We start from the raw sequence: 20,929 nt of genomic DNA, 5'->3' as shown, positions 1-20,929 counted from the left end.
TGTCTTTCAAGTCTCAATACCATGTCCTATATTTATTATATTTCTCTTTGGTGATCTTGAAAATTTGCTAATTAGTTCTTCCCACTTCAATATACTGCCATCCTGATTTAGCCTACAAGGACAGTATTGCCAGAGAAAAAAGCATTTAGACTCTTTGCCAAATATCTGGTGGTTGCCTGTTTGTTGTCCCTCTAGCTAACATAGTAGGAACAGAAACAGATGTAGTCTCTGATAAAGATATGTAGTCCAATAAAATAAGATACCCAGTTAATTCTAGTTTCAGAAAAATACTTAATAAACTGGACAACTATGTCTACATGGGGCATATTTAGACTTAAAATGTCAGTTGTTTGTCTGAATGCAAAATTGAGTTGAGTGTCTTGACTTTCTGGAAATCCTACCCCATGCCAATGGACTTAAGAAAGAAATATTACTCAAATCATATGATTTGATATTATACTGTATTGTAACCAGATATACAAGAGGAACTCTAAATTTGCAAGAGGTAGATTCTAGAAGGTTATGAGTGCCTATAATCCTGGGAATTTGTATTTAATAAGGGGAAGAGAGTGCTTCCTGGAGGAGATGATATACTCAACAGGAAAGCTTAGGTCTGGAGCGAAGCTCCAGTGCAGGAGCTTACCTCCTCCAGTGTGGAGGGGGTGAAGAAACTAATGAACAAAACCAAGTTTTTAGAAGTCAATTTCTCTTTCATAATTTAAAAGCCAATGAGAACCCACAAGGAAAGAAAATTTTATTTATTTCTTTGCCTTTATAAACACATTTTTGTTAAGTTACAAAACCAGATTTACTTCTTTTAAAAGCTACAGTTCCTATAAGATGTAAGTCTCAACTTCTTAGGTGCAGTCCATTTCCTTTCTTGTAAATGATAATGACAAAATAATTATGGAGTGACTGAAGTAAATCTTACAGTACCCATAGTACTAGTTTTTAAACATTAAGAGACACAGCTGTCAGTGCTACTGTTATTACTCGGTGTTCTCTGCACAGCTTTAGCTTCCTCTAGCATCTCTCCTTATGAAGTTCCTCTGAATATTTACTCAGCAAACTTGCCTATTGGCCTCTGAGCATCTCTGACTCTTTTCCTAAATCATTACACTCTGCCTCTCTCGCAAAGTACTTACAAAACTTTGTTTTATCTATCTATGCGTATTTGTGAGCATGGGTTTATGTGCATCCTGTGCCTGTGTGAGCCCTAGAAGGCGGAAGAGGGAACTCAGTCCACTTGAACTGACATTATAGGCAGTTGTAAGCCAACATGTTGGTGCTGGGAGCCTAGTACAGGTCCCCTATAAGAGCAGAAAGTACGTTTTAAAGCTGAGCCCTATCTCTAGCCCTTTTACAAATATTTTGAAGTCACCTAATTGGGTGTGATTTCTTTCTCTCTTTAGACTCACCAAAGTTTATACCTCTAACGTTTGTCACACTATGTGCACTAAACTGTTCTATGATCTTCCCTCTTCAATCTCCTCATCATATTCTTTTGTTAATCAATATTATTAACATAAATTAATGCAAAAGAACAACTGTCTGCCATTCAAAATATGAAACAATTTTTATCCTTAAGAAAGGGCTAAAACAATACATAAATAATAGAAACACAATGATGTATATTTAAGAATGAGAGAGCACATTCTTCAACCAAGATGTACAAACATTAAAACCTTATAGGAAGGGTCTGAATCATGTTCATGAGGCAGTATTTGGTGCCCGAGACAATGACTAAGATATACTAGAAATCTTAATATATCCTTAATAACTGCAATTATATAATGAGACAAGAACTGTGCAGAACAATTTCAGGAGCCTCATGAAACTATGTAAATGAGGCATGCTTTATAAATGAGGCATAGAAAAAGAAACTTTGTAGGTCAGATATTAAGAAGTGACCTGTAATATGAAACATTAGTACAAATAGCTAGAGACCTAAATATGAGAAAATATACTATAAATTCTTGAAAAGTTAAAGAGCCTAGTGAGTTGTGAAATTCAAATATTGGGTTGGAGCTACATATTAGGGACATGCATGGCAGTTATTCAGCCATCCTCTCATTCAGTAGATGTTTATTAAAAACTCACTATTAGTTGCTGTATTAGACTCTGGGAATATAACCATGAAAAAGGCAGAGAGGCCTCTGTTCTCCGTGCCTATGTTCTAGCATGGTGATGGAAGCAAAGCACACACAAGGAACATCATGGAGCTAGTCAAGCTACAGTGCAAAAAGGTGGTATCCTGGAAAGACATTTGAAACAGTGCTCTTCAGCAACCATTCAGTGGGGGCTTGTGAGGTGACATAAAAGTATTGACATTTGATATTATGATAAGAAAGCTTAACTGTGTGGGAAACGGAGAAGAGAAACAGACAATAGATCAAAATAATGAAGTCAGAATAGCACAGACACACACACGGAATAATCAAAGGCCAGATCATGAAAGTCCGAGGTAAGATTTTGTTCTTGATGTGAAAAGGACATGGTCTGATTGTTTCTCATCCTGTGGGTCAAGAGTACCCCTAGAGGAGAGCAGCATGAAAAACCTTGTACTCAGAATGAAGGTTCAACTATTAGGAAGAGCTGGTAGGAGAGACATATGTAGTCTGTAAAGAGGGATACTGAATCTTTTCCAGGGACAGAGTTGAGGTGCTGTGAGAAAGGAAAGGAAGATCTAAGATGGCCTTTAAAGAATTTGTAACTATATTAAATATGACTTGAGATCAATGTTCATGTTTCAATTCCCACTGTAGTACCTATACAATGCCTTGCATTCCTAATTTAACTACTCCATAATGAACTGTGGAGACCAACACATTCCTTTTTTCCCTGCAAACGGTACCTTCTATTATCCTCTCACCTGTCTTCTACAGGAATTCTCAGAAATTCTACCTAAAGTATTATGTCCATACAGGGTAATAAAGTGAACAGACGCTAGGTATCAATTCCTGCTCTGTCATTTAATGCCCGAATGACTTTGATTTAGTCACTTAAGCTTGGGTTTTGTTTACATCAGCTTAAAAATGGGCCACATAACTGTCCTGCCATTTATTCTCCTAGTGTACAGGGCTGTGGTAAGACTCAAAAATGATGATGGATTTTTCTGTCATACTGTAAAACATCATACGGATAGCAATAATTTATGGAGCTTCGTTGGATCCATGATAAACATAAAGGAAAATGTTGAACGGCTCATTTCAGGTGTTATGCCTAAGACTGAAGAGAAAGGATGCTACATTTCCCTACAAAACAGGATAAGCGCCTGAGTTGCACATTCCTTATTTATCAAACCGCTGCTTTAGAGTATTTATTAAGCACCTGAAGTACGTGAGGAAATGTAGATGCCATCTTGAAAAAAGGAGGTATTAGTCAGAGAAAAAAAGCCAAATGTCCTACCCCTCAGTCTCACGTTTCAAAGCACCACACAACCTTTAGATTTTTCCTTTTTTGGACAAATTGTACATTTTTTTTTCTCTTCATGACAAACCATCTTCAGTCAAGAGCTCCTTGGGTAGTTAATGGTGTCTTGTGATGATCCTTCAAACTCTCCTCTCATTTTACTCTTGATTAAAAAGAAAGCAAGCTCAGGATCTAAGCCCTTGACTGATTTACACTTCAATTTAATTTCTCCCTTTCTCTTTCCTCTTTCCTTTCACTGGAAGGAACCTTCCATGTAATTAGTCTCGAAAGCTCTCATCAAACAGTTTGATTTAATGGCAGCATACTGAATTTCTCTCCTAGGCTGCTGGGGCAGAGAGAAAGCAGGGACCTTTGGAAGGAGGGGTAAGCCTAGGATAAAGTGGCTGGGGTGACAATTAGGGGAAATAGCATGAGGATTAGATTCTCTAGGCTCCCATGCTGTCTCTATTCCTTTAGTGCTGATTGGTTGGTCAGGTTATACCAGCTCTCCCAGCCTTGAAGTTCTTAGCAAAACGGGTGACACCTGGATGGACAGAAGGCCTGAAGGTCAAATCTGGAAGTTTGCGTGCTTGCTTGCCTGGACTTGCCGCTGATTTGCAAAGTGTGATTGGGGACTAATTAAAAAACTCCTGGTCTGTTAGTTTCTTCACATAAAAAATATTGATTGGTGAAGGTCTCTACAGACCTCTTCCAGGCTTAGTATTTGATGATTCCACAGATGCAAATCAGCTTGGGAATGCAATGAAGTCCTACATCACAACGGCCCTGGAGTAGTACCACACCACTGGTACCTGGGGACTTTGGTGATCTGGCCATGAATCTCCTTCAGGGTAGCCATTATTAAGTTAGCTTGGGCAGGAAAAAGAAAGAGTGTTCTCTATTATAGTAATTCTAGTAGACACATAATTGAGGATAGGGATTTAATACAGACAGAGAAGGGTCCCTTGACATAGAAAGACAAACAAAACAGAAAATACTAGTTATCCCAAGAAGACAAGTTGATTGTGCTTAAGGGCAAGGACTTAAGCCTTACATCCTAATTTCACATAAAAGCTGTCCCCTTCTGAGATTATTGACCCGCTGGCACAACCCTGTGATAATACTGGGATGATCAATGACATCAGTGCAGAAAGGAGTAGACACTGAAGCATCTCTGCATCTGTAATTCACAGCAGGCTCATAGCCCCTGTCTGGTCTGTACATTCCCAGGCCAGGAGCTAATTAGCATGCTGTCAAGGCATTGCTGCTACATTAATTTTTTTTTCCTGGCTCACATATTCATCCACATATACATATGCACGCACACACTGGCTCAAATTGGAGAAAAGAAAACCCTCTGCCATTCTTGAAATATTCATTTCATTAGTTTTGCCCTCATAATTAATGAACTGCTGCCATATATACAATATATATGATGGTGAGTCAAGAACAGAAGCAGATTCAAGGTGATCTAATGAAAGTGAAAATATAGTTTAGGGATCATCTGAATTTTGCTCATAAGCTCTGACACAAAGATGAAGAGCTAAATCATAAAAACATCATTAGCTCAAATTCTATCACTTTATAGGGGAAATAATGAAAACCAGAACAAACTGGCGGTTTGCTTAAAATTGTAAGTTAAAGAGCGAACCCCTGGGAACTATGGAAACTATATTTCCCAATAAAAGTATCCCTAAGAGTGAGGGGAAAAAGTAAGCAACGGGGTCACTAAGAAGTTATCCTGTCATTTGATGCTCCTTGCTTGGCACATGGATTCTTGTCTACACATGTTTCTGTTACTCACCAGAGGACTCTAGGAATATATGGATTTGCAAAATCTCTTTAGAAAAGATTTGACCCTGAGATAATAGACTTGTGGAGATAGAGAAATGGAATCAGATGATCTCAGAACCAGGGACAAGGCTGACATTTGCAGTGATGCCAGATCTAAAAGTTTAGTAGGCAGTAGAGGCCAAGAACTTAGTAAGTGGACAGAATTCTGGGAATCGGTAACCGAGGCTCAGTTGCTTTGCTTATAAACTCACCATAATAAAGTTACCCACTTTGAGATAAGAGTTAAGCTAAAGCATCTGGTAAAATATTTGACACAGATGGGTGTGTGGTGTTGGTTCCTAAATATAAAAGCATGCACGGTTCTCACATTTGTGGCTCTAGGAAGATCAGAAGAGAACCTTTAAAAATGGCTCCCATCTTAGAAATCCACTTTGAGAACATTTGACTCCCAATAACAATACATAAAATTTCAAAGCACATGTCTAGATCCAAAGTCCTTGGCTACTCAGCCCAGTTCTGCCATGTAAGACCAGCCTTACGCAACTATCAAGGCTGTCCCTGCCTTAGGGGCAGCACCTTGAAAATAGGAAAACAGCTGTGCCTCCCTCATAGGAGAATTAAGTGAACTAAAAGCTTTAAGGAATCCTGAGGTGCACTAAATGAACTACAATGAAAAGTTTTATAGTATTACAATAATTAGTGATTGCTAAAGTAGGTTCATTGTGGTCCTTGTGAAAGCAAAGTTGCCATTTCTTAGATTGGCTTTAGAAGTGTGGAATTAATGTAAGGGAATACTCAGAGATGTGATAATGTGAAATTGCTAGTTTGTGAAGAGAGAAGAGGATTTGTTTCCACACACACACACATACATTCTTACACACTCACGTGCATGCGCGCATATGTGTGTGTGTGTGTGTGTGTGTGTGTGTGTGTGCACGCACACACACACACTAAGGCCATGCCTAGGGAAGCTGTAAGACCACCCATTTAACAAAGTTCCTTAAAATGCCAAATTATCTCAGTTGTTGAATTTTAACCCTTTAGCCCTCTATTCTAGCTTAAAAAACAAACAAACAAACAAAAAACCAGAGAGCTACTGAAACCAACTGCCCAAATCTGAACATATTATGCTTGGTCTGTGAATCTAGTCACTTTTAGGAGCTTTGGGTTTTATTAAAGCTTGGCTTTCAAAGCAGTGGGAGATATTCTATTAGTTATCAATTATAAAGAAGCCCCAGAGCCTTTGCTGCCTGTCACCATTTGCTCACAGGACTCCGGAATTTCAGGCTAGAAAATAAATGAACTGTAGAGGCATGCTTAAAGTTTCTAACCAGAGTGGCAACCTTTCATCGGCAGCCACTGAGGCGAGGTCACGGAAGCTAGCTAATTCCTCTTCGCTAGCCACAACTCCGACTCCAGTGGATGTCAGCTCTGCCCTGCAGTGCCTCAAGCCCCGAATGCTCTCCAGCTCGTGAGTTCTCTGCCCTACGGTTTCAGGTTCTACTGAAATGCTCCTTTCACCCTGAGATTTGGGATGATGATTTCCTTCTCTTTGTGTAAGCCTCTACAGAGAACCAGACCCTCCTAATTGACTCCCTCTTTCCTCTCTGTGACAGCATCAAATGACAAGAGTGAAAAGCAAATAGATGTTAAGTAAAACAGCAATGCTGCCTTGGCTTAATGCAATGCTCCATCAACTTGCTCCACTGCCTAGCAACCATGGTGGCTCACCCCTAGTTCATTTTCATTTTAATGTGCCACACAGAAAAGCAGCCTAAATATATAGCCCCAGTTCTGAAGCATATAATCTGTAAACTACAGGAACAGGCAGATCATTTCCATTAGTTTCTTATGTAGCAAAAACCACAGTTTGCACCCAAAGCGTGTAATTATATTCAAATCCAGAAAGACTGCTTCAGAAAGAGTTGAAATTCATAGTTTGGGGGAAAGTCATTCAAGAGTACACACAGTGGATTTAATGTGGGAGGGTGAGAGGAGTATTCCAAAACAATAAAAATGAGGGTGAAGACAATGTAGTTGTTCGGGTTCTAAGGGTGCCATGTAAACAGCAGTGTTTTGATTTGATAAACAAAGAAGGAAGGATGGGAACTGGAGACACGCCCTTTATCAATAACTTATCTTGCTTTCTAGATATGGAGTGGTGACAGGTACAGGAAAAATGTGGTCACGTGTTTGCTCTCCAGCCAGATGAGACTCACCCAGAATGATACAGTGTCTGCCAACACACAAACCCTTGAGTTGTACCACCTTCTCACACTAGGGCCCTCATGTAGGCAAGACCTTCAGCACAGCCCTAAAATTCTATTTCTGAGCACAAAGCTGGACCACTCTTAGAAAGATTCCACTACACGATGGATTTCCTTTAGCATAAGGCCAGGAAAGTTCAAGGCTGTCAGAATGCTCACCTGTAGAACTTCACCTGGGCAAAGGGGGGATTGCTGCACAAAAAGAGAAGTGAAAGACAGGTTGCACTTACAGGTTTGAAGGAGTGGGCAGTTGACCTTATCTGCTGTAACTGGGAGGAAAGAAAGGCAGTGAACTTGAACTTGTATTGCCTGCCTTTCTCACTATTTCTGACACTGGCTGGTCATCCATGGCTGAATTCTTACTTTGCTTGTGTGAAAAACTGAGCCCTTAGATCCCTGGAGTTCTATGAGAGTGACTCTGCTTTTGAGGAGGCGTGTGCCTCCCGTTTCCTCTGCCTCTTTCATAGATGGAAGCTAGCATCCATCTTCAAGTCTAAGGAGTGGAAAATGTGGCATCAACCACATCCTTGGGGTCAAACGGGATCAGGCAAGCTGTCACATTTGAGTATTACCAATTGCGTACTCATAGACACTTTCAGATGTGTGTCAATTCAGATGTGTTCCAAAGGCTTTGATGGCGTGCGTGCTCTAGTCTTGATGAAAGAGCCTGATGTGTATTTATTCCTGTTCCTGAGATTACGAACTATGTGATACAATAGAAAGATGAAGAGCTCTGTGGTTAGAATCGGGATTGAGTCTGGTGTTATCACACTACTACTTTTGGCCAAGTCATTTAACCCTCTCTGAGACTCAGTGATTTCAATTGTAATATAATACCCACTAGATTAATCTCAAAGGCTTGTTCGGACTAAATGAAGCCATGCACGAAAACTATTTGGAAGTGTTTGACACACAGTAGGTATGAAGGATACATGGGTATGAGTCAAGCAAGCCTCTTCTCTCAAAATGAGAAGGGCAAGTGGAAATGAATGGCTTGGTCTTTATACACCCAGTTGCTCTGCCTCCTGCCATGGTGTGGCTAAACACAGCAGCATGTTTTAAACACAACACGGAGCCCCTTACTTTGTACTCATAAGGTGTGTTTAGCTGAAACCTTCGTTCTTTCCATCTCAGCATGACTATGTCAAGTTGGACTTCAGGATTTCTACCATCACAGTGGGCTTCCCTTTACAGAGGCTGCTTCTGAGGGGGAAAGAGGAAACCTGGCTGGTGGCTTTTGCAAAAAAAAAAAAAACAAAAAAAAAACCAAAACAAAACAATCTGACAATTAGGAAAATAGGCCTGTGTAACAACGACATGCCTATGGAATTCAGAGGGGTCTAAGGCACATAGGAGCATGTCTTAAAGATACAGGGGTCTGAGATCATTCAGTACTCATGCTGCACAGCACTGGGAGAGATACCCCTCACTCCATACACCTATAAGGTGGGAAAGTAATAAGACAGAGGGGAAATGTTTTTCTCAGCTACATAAGGAGAGCATGGAAACAGGGTAGCATGCTGCTACAGGGTGAAGGAAGAAAAAAAAAGTTAAGAGATCAAGATTCTCATGGAAAGGTTAGAAGCTAAAAGAGCAACCACTGGGGGCTGCCGGGCTCACAGAGCTGGCAAGAAGAAAAAACTTGTAGTGAACCCTATGACCTTGCAGTGTTCTTCCCTTAAGACCTCTGTCTTTAAAACCAGACTACAAAGCATCCAGTAATACTGTGTCCCTATCTATTCTATAACCCCTGGGTCCTGAAATGTTAAAATGCATAGGGAAAAAAAATAAAAAGATGTCATTAAAATAAGTTTTTCATTTCCGTACCTGAAGACAATTGACCTAAAAACAGAAGTTATTTTTTACTGTAAAGTTCAGGTTTGTTTGTTTATTTTTAGGCTACTTCCCAGTGCACATCAAACCTATGAATGTTTGAATTTTGCATTAATTCGTTAATATTTGGAATTTCCAAAAATGGTCTCAGATTCTTTTTTAGAGACTTCATCTTTTTTAATGTCTTTACCATTTTTATTTCCTAAGATCTTTGAGCTCTTAATTTTTTTGAATTGGTTGACCATGGTTAGAATTTACCCAACGTGGATGTGGATTTCTACCTAAGGAGCGAGCTGCACACCACAGTTTGGTTTCTGTAATGTGTTATCTCCCACTAGTGTAAAAACAAGAGAATACTCATGAAGGTGCTCTCATCTACATTTTCCCCCAAAATAGTGTGCAAATGAAGCAATTCTTCAGAGGCCAAAAGTGTTGCTACAGACAAAAAAAGTATAGGGAACTCATGAATACAGTATCTTCTGCTTGGCTGCCAGCAAGCATTCAACAAGGAAGCTCAGGCTGATTGGAGAAGGTGACACTGACATTACAGTTTTTCTTATAAAATATGTCACCTGAATAAGTGATGTGTACTATGCAATACTTAATTTAGCTTCTGGGAAACTTTGTGCCTGTAACAGATAAGTAAGTACTATCAAGTCTTCCGGTTTAAAGCCAAGGAGCATGCCTCACAGTCAGGCATACAGGCTGAGACACAGTTCATTCAATAGTCAGCTCTAAACCTTGTGCTTGACTGATCTCACTCACACCTAGTACCTCACCATCCTTGAGCTCCATTCAGCACTGAAATCCTCATTAGCACATATTCTCATGACTCTCTTTAAAAAGAAGTATCTGAAGTAGGGGAAGAAGAAAAAAAAGAAGAGGAAGAAGGAAAGGAGGGAGAAATGGGAGAGGAAGGGCAGAATGAAGGAAGAAAACTGTTTTTTTGTTTTTGTTTTTCCAAGAAGACTGAACCAATTGCTTCAAATTCATAGCAACTTTACAATGTACAATATAGTTTTTCAGTTGTTTCACTAGAGCTTCATGACTGACTGATAAAGTAGACAGGCTAAAACATTTATATTCAGAAATAAGATTTTATGTAAAAACCAACTAGAAAAATATTGGAATGATACTTTTTAAAATGTGAAAGTAGCCATTTTTTTTCTGTTGCCAAAAATAACCATGTATGCGTAGTTAATCTGTTTTTCCTCATTTAAGGATGAAAAGTGAAGAGTTAGTGCTGTGTGTGTGTGTGTGTGTGTGTGTGTGTGTGTGTGTATGTGAAGGAAAGCAGCTGTAGGTCTTAAAGAAGTCAGTGGGCAGGGTGTATGAGGAAGAGGGACAGGTCTGGGTGAGAAAGTGTTGTGTGGACATTAGGCTGTGCACAGAGCCTGTGTCTGCAGTCAGGTGGACTTAGTCCTGTGCACGTCAGCATCTGGACTCAGGCCCAGCAGCTTGGCCAAGAAGGCAAGCAGAAGTTTAGTAAACCTGCTGTCTTTGTTTTTGCCGTTTATGTAAATAGGACTTTTCTTCCAGAGGCACCATCTTAGGATCTGGGAAACTGCTGTTATTGTCACCCAGGATTTACTTGTCTATTCCGAGGTGAACAGAGCTGCTGAATTCACTAAACAAAGAGCACAGGTACAGGGATGACTGGCCCCCATCCTGAAGGTGTTACTTTTACACTGTCTCCTCAAAGTGTGCATATGGAAGCCCCACTCAATAGTAACTCAGAATGTGACTGTTTGGAGACAAGTCCTGTAAGGAGGCTATGAGAATAAGATGAAGCCATTAAGGTGGGCCTAATGTTGTGTAATGGGTGTTTAGAGAAGGAAAAACAGAAACATGAAAAATACACAGAGAGAAAAGGAGAAAAGATGAGATGGGGGCACAGTGAGAAAATGACCATCTGTAACCAAGCCTGCTTGCATGCCTTTCTTCAACTTTTAGCCTTCCAAATCAACTTCTAGTTGTTCAAAGGAACCAGTGTGTGGTACTTTGTTATGGCAGCCACAGTAAACAAATGTGGGAGGGAAGTTCATTGGTTACCTTCAGAGAGTGGCATCTCTCCCAGGCTGCCTTGGAGGTGAACAGAGAAGTAAACTTTCTGATATCTGATAAATTCAACACTAATCTACAAAATGAAATGTGGTACCTCTGCCAGATTCAAATCTGCTATAGAGGAGTAAAGTTCCTACTGCAGACTTCCATGCATGGCTAGTTGGCAAGGGGCTTTTATCGCCACCCCTAAAGGCAACTGTTAGCATTTCTCATCTTCTTTGCCTGGGACAGGGTGGGTCCCCCACCTCCACCCTACATGGCGGCAGCGGCGGCAATAACTTTAACAGTCCTGAAAAGATTTCTACTCTGATGTTATAATCTTCCCCTAAAATCTTTCAGCGGCCGGCTAATCTCCAAACCCACCACTTACCAGTACACCTTAGAGAAGGAAAACAATGCATGCTGCTGAGGATTGAGGAGAAACCAATTTAATTAATTCATCACCAAGGCCAAAGACGTATAAATCTTATCGTTTTATCTGTCAACCAACACTCTGAATTATTCAGTGTTCCCGATCTCAAGAAGGAAGGCGGAGAGAAGAGTGGTTAGAAAGCAACGGCTGAGCACTCAGCAGAGGAGCGCAGAGCAAGCCCAAAGCTGGACAAACTTTAGAGGCTAGTCCCTGAAAGAAAGTCTGGGCAGAGTCTCATCCAAGACTCCTCGGCTCCTGTGCCACCAGTGAGGCCACCACCACATCTGCTAAGACAGTTTGGAAAAAGAACAAGACCTGTGTGGAAATGAAGATTGAAATACAAACACAGTCTACCTAATTACACGCTCTCTACCACCAAGCCACCCAGCACCTTCCCAACCATGTGGAAACGCAGCACAAGATGGAAAAATAAATGTGGAGGGGTACTTCTAAGTGGTGGGAGAATGAAAATGTGAATTTTACAAAGGACATTTAGATTTTATATGAAATGATTTGGCTTCCTGTCTGGGGCTCGGTCTTCCTCCTACAGTTTTAAAAAAAAAGCAAGAAGCAATTGTCTTTCATAGTGATCAAATAGTTACAGAATCATGCCAAGCTGAACGCCACAGTGTCTTATTAACTCACTTGTGTCTGGCAGCTCGGACAAAGCCTGGCCCATGAAAACTGTTCTCTCCCAACTGAGTGAGTGACGGGGAAAAGAATACATGAAATCGGGATGAGCAGCCTAGAAGGACAGATTGAGCAAGGAGGAGAAGGATACCTGTAAACAGCTCATTCCATCCTCAAGTCCGAACCTGAGACTACTTGGGATACCCCAGTACCTCACTAGCCTTCTCTCCAAATGTTACAAATGACCTCAGCATCACTCAGGCTGCCCTGGAATACAGACTTCACACAAATCTATAGCATAATCAATATTTTAAAGATCACCTCCAAGCAAGGATGAGAGCAGGAATAAAAACTACCAGCTGTTTTGAGGATTTCTGGTTCTCTCACCTACCTTAATAAGAATCCCACTATAGGGCAAGGAGTGGGGAAAGGGGTGGTCACTGATTAGCAAGAGCTTTGAGGATTTGGGGCTTTTCGAAGGTAGGCAAAGCATAAAAAATGGTGTGTGTGTGTGTGTGTGTGTGTGTGTGTGTGTGTGTGTTTAAATCTTTCTTGAGTCAAAAGAATAGAAAAGGTTCTTGGATTCAAATGTCTAGTTTTAATCTTAAGACTGCGAAAGACAGAAAAAGGAGCACTGGCAAAACTATTCATAACAACTACCCTGGTTGCTCGGGTCTATGCCCCCTAGGACCTGACCCCAAAGTGTATTTAAAAAAAAAACAAAACAAAACAAAGCAAAACCAATTGCTAACCTAACCATGGCCTGAACCAGAAGAAAGCCAGCGTTTTCAAATATGAATGGGAGGTATGTGTCTTTGGAAAGCTCTGGGGAGTCTCGTGGTCCTTTTAGTAAGTGATGTTATAGATGGGTCACAGCTGGGATGCAGGAAGACAGCCGAGGTTGGGGCTTCTAGTCAATTGTTTCTTCCCTTGACTTCAAGTTTAAAAAACATTAATTAAACCCGGAAACCACCTAATTAGTATCGATATATTCACTCTCCAAGTCCCAACTCAGTGGGATGGGGGCTTCCTGAAAGAAAACACCCAAGAGTAGAATACAGACGCTTTCTCATCTTAACCTTAGCAGACCCTGAGGTTTGGTTCATCCTGTAGCTATGCTGGATAGGAAAGGCTTGGGGGGGGAGGGGGCTCTGACCACTTCTTTATTTTCTTCTTGTCCATCGACCTGAGTCTTATCAGTTGCCAGGTAATGAGAAATCGCAATGAAAACCAGTCAAAAGGGATTAGAGGGAACTGAAGTACCAATTTTTGCATAGACGAAGTAGAGGGAAAAAAATAACCTGTACACAAATCAACCCTTTTGAAAGGGAGGGTTGTGTGAATAGATACAGAAAAGGGGAGGGATGAAATTTAGAAATCCTTCATGTACTCTGAAAATTCCATCACTTATTAGTAGCTGCTTTTAACTGTTTACATCTTGAACAACAACAACAAAAAAGTAGTAAGACCCTGCTCCCCTCTAACCCCTAACTAATGTATAATCTTCAGCTCCCCGGTGATCATTTACACTAATTAGCAAAATTTAGCTAATTATCGCTCAGCGTTTCTGTGTTTAATTATGGCTATTAGTAATAGTCTGTCTGGCTTCCCTCATCTTACCCCCATCTCAGGCTGTCTCTTCCTTAGGAGTTAAGTTTCCATTTTAATGACATTGCCTCTCTCTCTCTCTCTCTCTCTCTCTCTCTCTCTCTCTCTCTCTCTCTCTTTCTCTCTCTCTTTCTCTCTGTCTCTCTCTCTGTGAGTGTGTGTCCAGGCTTCTGTGGTTTTTGCCTGTTTGTTCTGTATTGTTTTAGATGGCCTTCAGCAGACCCAACAGTAGTCATGGGGATAACAGCAGCCAGGTTACAAGCAAGCACTGGGCATTCTCTCTGACACACTTACCCCTTCTACCAAACCTTGCATGCTCTGAACTACTTGTCACTTGAAAGGAGAGAAAGAACCAGCATGTACTGGCACTCTCTCAATGTGTTTCCACTTAAAACAACAGACAGCTTGGAGCAGGGCCCCCCACCCCCGGCTTCCTGGCTAGGCTAGGAGCCAGTGGAAAGAATTACTTTCCTAATGGGGGTTGCATGCCTCAGAATACAAACCACAACAGGGCCCCTAGAGAGGTTCACAGCACAGCTCACTGGAGGGCTGCTCATGCATTCTCTCTGCCTTTTCTATTCCCCCCATCATCAGTGTAGAGTGCAGAGTAAACACTTCCTGGAAGGATTTACTACGGCAAGCTCCTGCCTTAGCTGCAAACATCAGCCTTTTTAGAGGGAGCCTCTTCAGAGCTGGGTAGATTTTTATGAACCACAGGTCCCTTCCTTCAACAGCTATGATGCAAAGAGGGTTGTTTGGAGCAAAATGTATTGTACACGGCTTGTGTGAACCAGCCCATTCATACTGACTTTAATTGAAAGGTCATTTGCATAAGTGGTGAATCAACGTTGCTATAATTTACAGGGGTAAATTATAAATGGCCTCAGCCTTATTTGACATACTGCTTCCTCTCTGGTAGTTAGCAATATTAGATGCACTGTTTAGGAGACAGCTACTCTTTCCAACAGACATACAAGAAAATATAAAGCTGTCCAAATGAATGATAACAGCCACTGGCTGTTACCTCTATTTTCTTCTCTCTTAGACTCAGTTGTTCGCCCCAGACCTTTACCACACAGGTAATTTTACAGCGGTCCCATCAACTTCAGGCTGATGCCCAAAGGAACTGCTGTCAGCCATTTCTTCACAAGGACCCCACCCCCCCGCGCCCGAAACAAGAACGGAGAAAGGGAGGGTGAATGAATGCTAAGTGATTGAATGACTTCTCAATGCGCAGCATCATTGGGAGTTGTCTGCCACCGGTGGGATGGGGAAGTGGAAGACAGCAAAGGGTAGGAAGTGTGTTGGCACTGCCATGGACAAGGGTGCCAAGGAGGGGAGAACCTTGTATTGGAAAGTGAGTAGCTGAGAGCAAACAGCATTTGCCTTTAAGAGAAGTGACAGTCCCCCCCCCCCCTCATGCACATGCAAGCCTTCTCATAATTTAAAATTTAATTTTCCTCCTTTCCACACCCTTGACCCTACCTGAAAGACGAACGGTTTAAAGATTTGCAATGCCCCAGTAAAAGATAAAGAGCAGGGAGACCCACCGTGCCCTCCTCGAAGGGAAACAGGGGAGCGATAGATAGAAATAGGCACAGAGTGGTGCTTGCTGCCGTGGAAATGGTGCTCGTGCTGAGAGTGAGATCCCGGAGAGGAGGAAGAGGAGGAGGAGGAGGAGGCTACATTAGAAGAACTCCACACAGAGCTGACAATACATCCCCAGAAGAGCGACCAGATCCCAAGCGTCCAGGCCGGCCGGCGAGGAGGGCTCCGTCTTGCATGGATTCTCAGGTGCATGGTCAACGCACTGGACCACTACGGATGGGCAGTTTAAATTCCAGCCAGTGAGCATTAACGAAGTTCATGATGCCCAGGGGCCCATCATAGCAGGAAGAAGAGTTGTCCAATTTGGGGATGGGGAAAGCAATAAGAGCTTGCGGGGCAATGATGAATCTGTTTAAAAAGGAGGGGGGTGGGAGAAAGAAAGAAAAGAAACCACAAAAAGAAACTGAAGATAAAAAGAAAAAGAAAAAGAAAAAAGATAAGGCAAAGCCTCTTTCCCTCCCTACTGGAGCAGAAATTTAGGATGCAAGAGTCGACCCAGGTACAGCAAACTGGAAGAGCCCTGGCTTGTCACAATTTCTGGGAAGGACCCGCGAGGTTTCTTCTTGCTGTCTATGTACCTCAAGTCCGATGGTTCAACTGCATACTCTGGAAAGCCACTCGGGGAAAGGTGGAAACGAAGAGAGAAGACAAAGCAGGAAAAAAACCCAAGTAGGTTCAGCTAGTTAATCCCAATATCCAAGGAGTTTGGACATTTTTCCCCCTTGCTTTCTTGTTTCGACTTCCAAGAGATGCAATGCAGAACTGCCAGGCAAAATAGGGGGCTGCAGGTGGAAGAGTTCTCTTGCTCCCAGGAGGCTCCGTGGAAGGGCAAGGAGGCTGTTAACCCTGAGTGTCCTGGATGAGCGCCACGGTGCAGTCGCCTCGAGTCCTGGGTTCCCAGTATGCTGAAAAAGCAGCCAGCAGCAGCAGCCAGAGAAAGAGATCAAGAAGAAGGACCGGAGGAAAAGAAACAACTCTGAGCTAGCCACCCAAACCAACGTGGCAGGAGGTGGAGAGGAGGAGCAGGGTGGGCGCAATCAGGGAGAGCGCTTAGAGGAGGTGGCCCGCGGGCGGGCGGCAGAGGTGGCCGGAGAGGCTGGCCGCCGGCGCCTGCAAAGTGAGCGCGACTGGGGAGGCACAGGTGAAGTGAAGCAAGGAGTTGGGGAGCCAAATTCACAAATGGGCAAGTCATATGCAAATAGCGCACTCCGGAGAGCAAATCAGTGCAGCCCGTGTGCTCTGCCGAGGGACTGGCTGGCTCCGGAGGAGGGAGGGGTGGAGCCGCCCGGAATCCCGGCCCTCCCCATTCAAGTGTACGCTCGCTCGCTCGCTCGCCGCTTGCTCGTACACACCCGCGCGCGAGCGGTGCTCTCCCTTCTCGCTCTTCCTCGGTCCCACCCCACGGGGCGTGCGCTCACAGGAGACCCACAGGCCTCCTCTGCTCCTGACTCCCGATCTCCCCTCCTGCTCCCCTCCCGGAATCTTTAAGCCCCCAAATTCGGCGGCGATCAAGGCTCCGGGAAGGTTTTGGAAGAAAGATCCAGGGAACAGCACAGCCCAAGTGTCCCTAACCCAAAATAAACCCCAAGTCTGCAAGCGGATTGGACTGCCTGCGGTAGGCGCTGGGGCTGTTCTCGCCGCTCCTGAGGCGGCCACTACCCAGTGTGTGTCTCTTCTGAGGCTGAACAAGAGACCCGGGACACCGCTGCTGGGTCAGTGGATAGACGCTAGAATCCGTGTCATCGCTCCCAGAAGTATAGGTTATGGGGTGAGTGGTCCAGAAACTCTGTAGGGTGAAGAGTTCGGTGGCTGCCACTCTGCCTCTCCCTAGAAAGAACACCCTTGGAACACACTCAGGACCCAGAGGTTTGCGCCTTTGAATCAAATGACAATAAAGTAGACACCCAGAAGATGATGCTTCCAGCGGGTGGATTCTCAGTGGTGCTGGGCACCAGCAAGTACTAGCTAAATCTTCTGGGTAGGGCATGCACGTAAGGGGAGTGTTGGGGGGAGTGGAAGGGTGGGGGTAGGAAGGGAGGAGTTTGGAAAGAGGACGCACAGGAGTAGGTGAGGTGTGCAGCTCCTGTCATGGCCATCTGTGACTCCAGGGGGGGCTGGCCCAGAACCCTTTTAGAAAAACAATGACACTATCCACTACCTCCCGGGAGCACAGGAGGCACTAGAAGGGCACGTTTCTCAGGCAGGACCTTTCTATCTGAGCCTTGCTAGCAGAGACTGTGCCCACCTGCAAGATATATGCACATATTGCACACACATATATATACATGTATATGTGACTATATACATGTATATATAGTGTGGAATATATATAATATATATTATATATATGTGTGTGTGTGTGTTTTCTTTATCTTAAAACAAAGATGCTTCTATATAGCAGCTGTTATAGATTGATGCTCATTACAAACTCCCTGATGAGGATGAAGAACGGAAATTATGAGAGTGCTCTTCATCCTTGGGACATCCCAAGGACCTATTAAGGAAGTAGCCTCCAAAAGACGATATACAACCTACAGGCTCCAACACCAACAAAATTTGCAACAGTGACTTGAGATTCTAGTCCAGAAAGTCACAGTTTCCTACATATCTGTCTGCCATGGCCACAAGTGCCCTGGCTCACAGCTTTACAGTGTGCCCAGGAAGTGGCTTCTTTCATGCTTTGGGTGAAGGCATCCAAATACAATAACTTAACCCAATATCTTAACTGGAAGCTTGCACTCACTCAGAAATACCACGCAGGAGTGGGTGCGGAATAGGGGTGCTCAGATCTCTTCTGTAGAGTGTGGGTGACACCGCCCTCCCTCAGGAGAAAATATAGTGTGCCTCTGGCATAGGACCTGGCAGTTAGTAACAGTACTACCTATTCTCTAGAAAAAGAAGACAAAAATTCCAGAAGGTTTAGTACACAGTTAGGGTTATGCTGTTATTGGCAGAGTCAAGAAAAACAAAACAAAACACTAAAACGCATTCCTGAGAGTTCATGACAATTCTTATTCTTTTCAGCTGCTTCTTGATTTAGTTCACCCAAAAGGATTCCCGCCGTACTTTGAAATTGCTCTAACTCTGTCCCATGACCTTAAAAGGACCTAGGTTACCAGGCTTCTGATGAATTGACCTGCTCCATCAACCAGATGTTTGCCCCGACTCACTTCCATCTACTCCCCCAGACTTTCTTCTGCTGCTTTGAATGTACCTAGATAGATCTATATAAAAATCAAGCCTGCCAGGGCATTGCTGGGCCTTTTATCTGGGAGTTTTCCCACAAGGTTGCTGGGTGCTTTTGCCACGTGATTGCCTTGGAGGACCTTTCTGCTCCCTCCTAAGACTAGCCACTGCCACCCCTGGTGGCTGCTCTACACTGTTGCTCCAATTTGTTTCTTTTGCAGCAATGTCAGCTTCCAGGAGTTGCTTCATCTGTTCATCATCTATATCCTTAAGAGAAAAATGGCAAGCTCTCTGACTGAGCCTTTGCCCTCCTCTCTGATGATAGAGCCTTTGCCCAGCTCTCTGCTGCATCCTCTGTATGCAGCACACGGGTGAGAAGTAGCAGGAAATGCTCGGTGAGCCAGTTGCCAACCAGGCATCATCTCTTAGCTCTTACACCATGAGTTTCTCTGACCCATTTATCTGGCTTTAGTGACGTTGATTTCCAAGAGATGAGACTTCCAGAGTTGATGTGCGGAACACTTATCCATCTCATGATCTCCTTCTTTTCCGAGTTGACACTGAATACTGGAGACCGTTTTGATTGCATCCCAGGAAAGCAAGAGGAGCCTAGATGGACGTTCCAATTAATTCTCTGCCGGGCTATAAAGGGAAAATCAAACCCTTGATGCAGAATGGGATCTGCAAACGCTGCTGGTGCATTACAGCGGGAACAATTCATTCTATGTCTCATTCTTATAACTTATTTATTTACTACTCACAAAATATCAGAAGAAGCAGTAGTAGGTTCCAGGGAGGGAGATTCCATTTATGGGCATAGTTGAGTGGGGAGATGGCTAATCAGGTAACAAATCCAAGGCTGCTTCATGTTGCTTCCTCTCCGAAGAGCTAAGCCACAGTCATCCTGATAAACTGCATATCCCTCTCCAATTTAATACACTATTAATTTTTTCATAGGCCTTCCATCCCTCCCTCTGGTCAACATATTCTTATTTATATGTTTTTGCTAACTCCCATTCTCTTCAGTCTATTGCAGTTTATATTAGGCCAAGATGTTTTGAGGATCTACGTTGATATGTTTTCAGCACCCCCTACAGCTAGAGTCCCAGAAAAGTACTCTTCACTGCCCATCATAGGTGCTCCCTCCTGCATTTTCCCTCCTGCATTCTGTTGTCTAGTGGGCCCCTTTAATTGGGATCCCAGGCACATCAGAGGAAGATGGAGTCCACTTTTAAGAGCGAAAAAGGAGAGAATTAGATTGAAAATTGTTATGCTCACCACAGATTTAAAGCTGAATACTTTCAAAGGAATGATCCATCTTAGCATAGATCCCCTGCATATATCTCCCTCATGGAACCCAGATGTAACTCCTTAGAATCTTGCATTTCTGAATGAAATGTGGAGTGTAAACACCTCTTGTAGCTGGACCCAGTGGGGGGGATTAGCTGGGTTTCTGAGTACACTAGACTCCAGAGTCCGTCATCATAGACATCCCCTCCTGGCTCTTTTAATCTCTCCTCTCTTCTCTCCTTAGAAAACAATCCAGGCAGAAGGGAAGAAAATCTTTACTCTTAATTCTTCACTTTGTTTTGTTCATCACCTCTGCTTGCAAGCAGTTTAAGAAATCTGCTGGCTTCTGAAATAAGCCTCCTACTTGGACTTAAATGTGTCAGGTGTCAGGAACCTAATGTGAAGTTGCCCTGTCCATAGTCTCTCGTGGCGCATTTTATCTCTGCACATGCCTCTTCTCACTTGGATGGGCTCTGACGTGCCACTTCACTGTCAGCAGGAGATACCTGTCAAGCTCGCCACTGCAGGCACATCTAATGTGATCGCAGACTTGGAGAGACCAGAGAGCATCGGCACAGCCTGCTTCTGTGAGACCCAAGCCATTAAGTGAAGACCCAGTTTTTCAGAAAACAGAGAAGAGAAATCCTCACTTGTTCTCTCCACAGCCTCCAGTAGGCAGTTTGGGAAGAGAAAAGCACAAACACCGCCCTCCCCCAACTAAACTCCCATAATGTATAGTGAAATAAAAGTCCTGAAAAAATACAGGTGACTGTTAACATGGCTATAAATATATCCAGGGGTTCTACAATGACACCGTAAAGCAGTC

The 20,929-nt window shown here is 43.2% G+C and overlaps 1 protein-coding gene across 50 annotated transcripts in view; it reads right to left on the bottom strand.

Annotated features, from left to right (window-relative positions):
- The window catches only part of Nrxn3 (neurexin 3), a 1,566,538-nt gene that overhangs the window by 492,990 nt on the left and 1,052,619 nt on the right, over positions 1-20,929 (bottom strand). The window contains exon 1 of one of the 50 annotated variants that reach the window (XM_060387985.1): positions 15,570-16,801. The exons of 45 other annotated variants lie outside the window; for them this stretch is intronic. In XM_060387985.1, the coding sequence (XP_060243968.1) occupies positions 15,570-15,819 (250 nt within the window). In that variant the 5' untranslated portion in view covers positions 15,820-16,801. Of the gene's footprint in view, positions 1-15,569; positions 16,802-20,929 lie in introns of those variants that run through there. 4 more of the 50 variants (XM_060387973.1, XM_060387971.1, XM_060387970.1 and 1 more) reach the window with 4 other exon arrangements.

The sequence above is a fragment of the Meriones unguiculatus genome, chromosome 7 (genome assembly GCF_030254825.1).
Source record: "Meriones unguiculatus strain TT.TT164.6M chromosome 7, Bangor_MerUng_6.1, whole genome shotgun sequence".
Classification (NCBI taxonomy): Eukaryota; Metazoa; Chordata; class Mammalia; order Rodentia; family Muridae; genus Meriones; species Meriones unguiculatus.
This window is presented reverse-complemented; position numbering and strand designations above follow the sequence as displayed.